Genomic DNA, 7,585 nt, shown 5'->3' on the forward strand with positions numbered 1-7,585 from the left:
GTGTGCATATAGCATATACATATATGTTTGCTGTTATACAAAACAACTCTAAATGATTATAAGACTAGATGTCTATTTGTATTATGTTGAAAATATTCAAGGTGATGAAACATATGGTTCTCGGAAAGCTACGTTTTCGGCTGTGGGTTGCGCCCTTTTCATTGCCATCGTCATTGCCTTTGTCCTCTGGAAGAAACGTCGTCGACTACAGTCAATGTGTACGTTTTCATACGTGCTTTTTAATTCGTGTTTAAATTCAATAACTTAACAACTTAAATACGTTAGTAATCCTCACCAAGCATACGGAAAACTGTTAAGGACTACACACTCTGATGAGTGTTTAGATCGAGGGAGAGAGAGAGAGAGAGAGGGAGAGAGAGAGAGAGAGACAGAGACAGAGAGACACAGAGAGAGAGAGACATAGGCAGAGAGAGAGAGAGAGAGAGAGAGAGAGAGAGAGAGAGAGAGAGAGAGAGAGAGAGAGAGAGAGAGAGAGAGTATGTGTGGGTGTGTGTGTCCGTACAATTCCTGTCTGTCTCTTTGTGTCTCTGTGTCAGTTTGGTCTGTTTGTATGTGTGTCCATGTCCTCTGTTAGTGCGACTTCACACATGCATCAGTTATTATTATATGTAAAGATGCTCACATAAATCGTTTTTTGCCACTGTAATAATCAAAAACCCTGATGATATTCAGGGCGAAACACTAAAATGACTTTTACAACCAGAGACCGAACATCGGGTATTTATGCTGAAATTGACGAGTATCCCATGAACCAACACTGCCATAGAACACCTCAAGGTTCTATACCTATAGGACCTCCTCCGTCCAGACCGCTGCCTCTTCCACCTGCTGCAGGAGAACCCACTCATCCAGGTAAATCACAGCTGCAAGACTCTCCAAGGGACACCGCTTCATCTCAGCTGTCTATTACGAAAGCATCCATCTCTGCTGAGACACATGACCAGCATCACGACGCTTCCTTGGCAATGGATGGTAAGTGATAATGTTTTGCTGTATTCGTCTGGTGTATGTGATTATATGCTTGAAAATGAGTGTACGGGTGTTAGCATGTGTTTTTCGTTCTGCTGGTTGTGTTCAAAGCTGTGGAGAAAAGTTGTTCATGTGTGGCACCAGTTATCAGCTCTGCCATTTTGTTATGACTGACAATAACACGTTTAAAAAAAAAAGGCTGCATCAGTGTGCTGGTACTTATGCAACGTAAGTTTGTGTTATATAAACTATGTCCTTTCGTTTTGATCAGCACGGGCTACATTGAATTGAGCCTCTCACAGCCGTCTGGTCTATTACATTTCCAACAAGCAAGACGTAGCCCCGCCTGTGCTCGCAAAAGGAAGAACAAAACCTGGAGAGGAAACGTTTCTGACCAACTGCTTTTTATAGCATCTTAGGTCATATTCACCGTGAAGCATGTTTATATTTGTCGGTGTGGATACAGACAAACCCAGAACGGGTTACAATAGAAACACATAATATAACAAGACTACGTTTTGTTCTCTGTTGAAGATGGTGATATCTTGAGGACCCTGTCGGCAGTGACCGTGGAAACAGGCAATATGGTAATGAAAGTGTTGTGCACATGTCCCTGTGTGTGTATTGGCTCTCTCCTTCGTACCTACATGAATATAATAGTATGTTTCTTCATCGTGTCGTATCTTATCTTCTCTGATCTTACTCTCCTGCCCTAGGCCCTCCTCTCTATCCCTTTGTCTGTCTTAATGTCCGTATGTCTGTCTGTCTGCCTCTAGTTTGCAGACACCCCCCCATACACACACACACATTCATGCACTCGCATGTTATATCGTTTACCTATTGTTTATACAGTTCGCTGGCGATTCAACAGATGAACTGGATCCCTACAATAAACTGCGAGAGAGAGAAACTTCCCTTGATAAGGATCTGACGTACAGCCACACCAGAAAGGTAAATGTGCATTTAATATTATGACCCTGCATGTTGTTGTTCGTTGTCCCCTATATGATGTACTCCTCTTTTTTTAAACCAGTATTACCATTGAAGCATTCATAGACACACTCAGACATTGCACCGCTATAGAGACGCAAAGCAAGATACCCATCCTGAGAAACATACAGGCACTCTCTCTCTCTCTCTCTCTCTCTCTCTCTCTCTCTCTCTCTCTCTCTCTCTCTCTCTCTCTCTCTCTCTCTCTCTCTCTCTCTCTCTCTCTATCTCTCTCTCTCTCTATTTCTCTGTCTCCCTCTCTCTCTCTTTCTCTGTCTCCGTACCCTTCTATCTCTCTCTCTCACACATCCACACCCATACACCCCCCACACACGCACATACATACACACACAACAACACACATACACACAAACACACACACACACAAACACACACACATACTCACGCACACACACACACATATACACACACACACACACACACACGCACACACAGACCAAGTCTAATCAATGGACTGTATGTATACACTGTTGATGCTTTCAGCCAACAGAGGGAAGCCCAGACGAGGATGAAGTGTACAACCATTTGTCGCATGGCAGAAAATCCGCACAGGATCAAGAGCCTACATACAGTCATACCGATACTGCTGTCTGAATGCTCTGGTGTAATATTATATTAGCAACTGAACGTTAACACTTGAACCTCCTTCCTCATAATGCAACACAGAATAGTGTTTAACAAACAAGGAAGCCACATATGAATAATAGTGGTTGTGTTGTCGTATTCATTATCACGTTAGTCAACTGAAACTGAAGGATGTAATGTTCGAGCTGAATATACATGTGTCAGTCACAATAATCCCTTAACATTCCTTTGGATACCGACGACCCTTAACCTTAACTGAAACACAATCTGTGTTTTGCATTCAGACATGTTCGAACAGTCAAAGCAGCATAGGCATACCAGCAACACGGAACATCGAATCCAACGCGTATCTTACTCATTCGCAGCAGACGTGGCTTGTGTATAAGTTAAATCCTTTAATATCCTCCACATTACTATTTTCCTTTGGCTATTGACGTTTCAAGGCAACCGTGTTTGTACCACTCTGGTTTACATAGACTAGGCTATAATTGACGAGAACCGGCACGGTTGGCCTAGTGGTAAGGCGTCCGCCCCGTGATCGGGAGGTCGTGGGTTCCAACCCCGGCCGGGTCATACCTAAGACTTTAAAATTGGCAATCTAGTGGCTGCTCCGCCTGGCGTCTGGCATTATGGGGTTAGTGCTAGGACCGGTTGGTCCGGTGTCAGAATAATGTGACTGGGTGAGACATGAAGCCTGTGCTGCGACTTCTGTCTTGTGTGTGGCGCACGTTATATGTCAAAGCAGCACCGCCCCGATATGGCCCTTCGTGGTCGGTTGGGCGTTAAGCAAACAAACAAACAAACCAAATAGACGAGAGCTCATGCGTACAGGCATATATTAGCTGCCTAGCTGTCATGTTGTACACAAGCTGTCACACCCATTAAAGCTGTGGTCTATATATGAATTTCCGGGGCTACGAGTTTGAAAAGATAGGGCTGAAAATCATGTACAGCAAACGCTACCCGAAACCCCACCTAGCTATACGGCGTGTATGACCTTGATAGCTTCAGTCAACGCTTGAATTTTGCAGTGATAACATCCGGTTCGCTCAGCTCTCAAGACTGATCATATTTAATATTCAAGAGAGATCAAGGGTAAAATAATAAACGCCCCGGCGAAGATTCAAACTCTCGACCTCGAGATTTCGTGTCTGATGTCCTAACCACTAAGCTACTGCGCCAATTGAGAAAAAGAAGGAAAAACTTTGATATGAATTCATGTTATGTTCTTCTTGAAGCAGCATGATTTATATCTCTATCCGCCCATTGTTCAGAAGTGAATACATGTATAACTATTTCTTAGATGTCTGGTTTCAACTGCGCAGAGCTTTGGAGGGATTCAATTACTGTTCTTGTCATTTTCTTGCATGTTGTAAATAGAGATATCGCAGGTATTTGCATGGCGCAAATGTCATGTAGCATGACGGTGTAAACATGTACTGCGATTCCGTGAAACATGTTTGCAAATAAAGGCAAATTTTAATGTCAATTTTTACGTTTTTTCAACGCATGAATGGTAATTCAAGGGTAGAATGATATACAATTGTAATTTTTTCTTCTGTCAACACTGGTGGAGTGGCCTAGCGGTTAAGACATCGGCCCCGACATTTCGAGGCCCCGAGGCCTTGAGTTCAAGTCAAACAGTTTATTTACCAAATGCAAAGCACAGGATTTTGTTAAGGTGTATGCATAAAACTTCACACTCCTTCCACACGCATATATCATAATAAATATGTATATAAAGTGTTCAATTTCACTGGGCCTGTTTACGTGTGTATACCAACCAGACAGTTCAAAACGGACTGTTGTTCTTTTAGCACCAATTTGACAGGAGTACTCACAGGTTGCATGGATAAAGATAAATGAATTCCCTAAAATCATATCTAAAAATATAGTCATCAATATAATAAATCCGAGTACATGCTAACACAGTTATTCAAAGGACACATCCCTTACATCTATTAAGTCGTTTATTTGTTCTGCTCGTTCCTTCTTGACAATTATGCTCAGCTTTGCGAGAGCAAACCGGATGTTACCACTGCAAAATCCAAGCAGCTGGATGTGTATATAGTGCAAGAAACGAGGGAATGTTTTTTGGTTTACTCTTCTCGACTTACTCATTTCGTTTGTATTGAAGAATGTTTCCTTGCATCGTTTTGGAATAATTATGCACAAAACATGTTTTTGTTTTCACTACTTTCTATGTTTCATAGTTTGTTTGTTACAACTGTTCCCTACCCCTAAAAGGGAACTTGTCAGGTCATACTTATTTTTTATGATACAGTCATATTAATTTTTGTTTTTCAATAAGGTGGTAAGTCTTCTTTTTTGCTGCTTTTTTACCATGTACTGAATTTATGAATGTAGAATAAAAGTACTATAGAGAAGCAATACAATACTCTTGTCTTAATATAGCTGTTCTTAATTTTGCTTTTGGTTGCGTATGCGTGTGTGTCCTTTTACATTTGTTTGGTTTTATTGTTATCTTCCTTTATAACGCCATTCACCTGTCGTAATGTCTTAAACAATCGTATTCACTTATGCAAACTATTGACATGTAAAACAAAATCTGCTATTTTAGATTGGTTGATTAGATTAGTGTTTGTTTGTTTTGTTTATACAATACAGCTTTCTTTTATTTACCTTGTTTTGCCTCTTTGAGTTTATGCTGCATAAACATAGCGCTATGCATTTATATCATTTGTTAAGCCTTTATTTTTAGTTTTCTTTAGCTGTTCTTTTTAGTAACTCGATGTAGTTGGCACTATGCAATTCTGAATTTAAATCGTTTTAAAATGTGATGCTTTGTATTCAAATCCCTGTTATCAAGCGTGTTTATCTTGCTTTTCCTTTCTTATGTGAGCATAAAGAAATCCCTTTTTATATTTAGTCAAGTTTTGACTAAATATTTTAACATCGAGGGGGAATCGAGACAAGGGTTGTGGTGTATGTGCGTGTGTGTGTGTGTGTGTGTGTAGAGCGATTCAGACTAAACTACTGGACCGATCTTTATGAAATTTGACATGAGAGTTCCTGGGTATGAAATCCCCGAACGCTTTTTTCATTTTTTTGATAAATGTCTTTGATGACGTCATATCCGGCTTTTCGTGAAAGTTGAGGCGGTACTGTCACGCCCTCATTTTTCAACCAAATTGGTTGAAATTTTGGTCAAGTAATCTTCGACGAAGCCCGGACTTCGGTATTGCATTTCAGCGTGGTGGCTTAAAAATTAATTAATGACTTTGGTCATTAAAAATCTGAAAATTGTAAAAAAAAATAAAAATTTATAAAACGATCCAAATTTACGTGTATCTTGTTTTCCATTCTTTTCTGATTCAGAAAACAAATACATATGTTATATTCAAATTAAAAACAAGCTCTGAAAATTAAATATATAAAAATTATTATCAAAATTAAATTGTCCAAATCAATTTCAAAACACTTTCATCTTATTCCTTGTCGGTTCCTGATTCCAAAAACATATAGATATGATATGTTTGGATTAAAAACACGCTCAGAAAGTTAAAAACAAAGAGAGGTACAGAAAAGCGTGCTATCCTTCTTAGCGCAACTACTACCCCGCTCTTCTTGTCAATTTCACTGCCTTTGCCATGAGCGGTGGACTGACGATGCTACGAGTATACGGTCTTGCTGAAAAATGGCATTGCGTTCAGTTTCATTCTGTGAGTTCGACAGCTACTTGACTAAATATTGTATTTTCGCCTTACGCGACTTGTTCTTGTTTTACAAATACAGGTCAGCTTTTTTTCTGTATTTACATTTAGTCAAGTTTTGACTAAATGTTTTAACGTAGAGGGGGAATCGAGACGAGAGTCGTGGTGTATGTGTGTGTGTGTGTGTGTGTCTGTCTGTCTGTCTGTGTGTGTGTGTGTGTGTAGAGCGATTCAGACTAAACTACTGGACCGATCTTTATGAAATTTGACATGAGAGTTCCTGGGTATGAAATCCCGAACATTTTTTTCATTTTTTTTATAAATGTCTTTGATGACGTCATATCCGGCTTTTCGTGAAAGTTGAGGCGGCACTGTCACGCCCTCATTTTTCAACCAAATTGGTTGAAATTTTGGTCAAGTAATCTTCGACAAAGCCCGGACTTCGGTATTGCATTTCAGTGTGGTGACTTAAAAATTAATTAATGACTTTGGTCATTAAAAATCTGAAAATTGTAAAAAAACAAAACAATTATAAAACGATCTAAATTTACGTTTATCTTATTCTCCATCATTTGCTGATTCCAAAAACATATAAATATGTTATATTTGGATTAAAATCAAGCTCTGAAAATTAAATATATACAAATTATTATCAAACTTTTTTTTTCGAAATCAATTTAAAAACACTTTCATCTTATTCATTGTCGGTTCCTGATTCCAAAAACATATAGATATGATATGTTTGGATTAAAAATACGCTCAGAAAGTTAAAACGAAGAGAGGTACAGAAAAGCGTGCTATCCTTCTCAGCGCAACGAATACCCAGCTCTTCTTGTCAATTTCACGGGCACTGCCTTTGCCACGGGCGGTGGAGTGACGATGCTACGAGTATACGGTCTTGCTGCGTTGCGTTGCGTTCAGTTTCATTCTGTGAATTCGACAGCTACTTGACTAAATATTGTATTTTCGCCTTACGCGACTTGTTTGTTAGTGTTGTTGTTGCTATTGTTGCTGTTTTTTGTTTTTGTTTGTTTATGATCAATCTATTGTTATTCTTTATTCTACTGTTGGTACTATTGTTGATGATGTTGTTCTACCAAATGTTTTGCTTTCACTTGAGTATGTATTCCATACCAAGAAACTTTGCCATTGTCATCTTTGTGTTTTCACGTTTAGTCAAGTTTTGACACCAAAATAAACTGGGAAATCAAGACTATTGCATCATGTGGCCCCATCATAATGTGAGCATAAGACTGTATTGTCAAGTCCTGCCACACCTGCCTTTCTCATGGTATAAATTATGTACGCAACTAACCCGGATTCCC

The 7,585-nt window shown here is 39.4% G+C and overlaps 1 protein-coding gene across 1 annotated transcript; it reads left to right on the plus strand.

Annotated features, from left to right (window-relative positions):
• Positions 1–575: 575 nt before the first annotated feature.
• Positions 576–1,706, plus strand: LOC138957300 (uncharacterized). The gene is made up of 2 exons (XM_070328434.1): positions 576–993; positions 1,525–1,706. The coding sequence occupies exons 1-2, from the start codon at positions 708–710 to the stop codon at positions 1,704–1,706; spliced, it is 468 nt and encodes a 155-aa protein (XP_070184535.1). The 5' UTR covers positions 576–707.
• Positions 1,707–7,585: the final 5,879 nt, after the last annotated feature.

This window comes from Littorina saxatilis, unplaced genomic scaffold (assembly GCF_037325665.1).
Source record: "Littorina saxatilis isolate snail1 unplaced genomic scaffold, US_GU_Lsax_2.0 scaffold_340, whole genome shotgun sequence".
NCBI lineage: Eukaryota > Metazoa > Mollusca > Gastropoda > Littorinimorpha > Littorinidae > Littorina > Littorina saxatilis.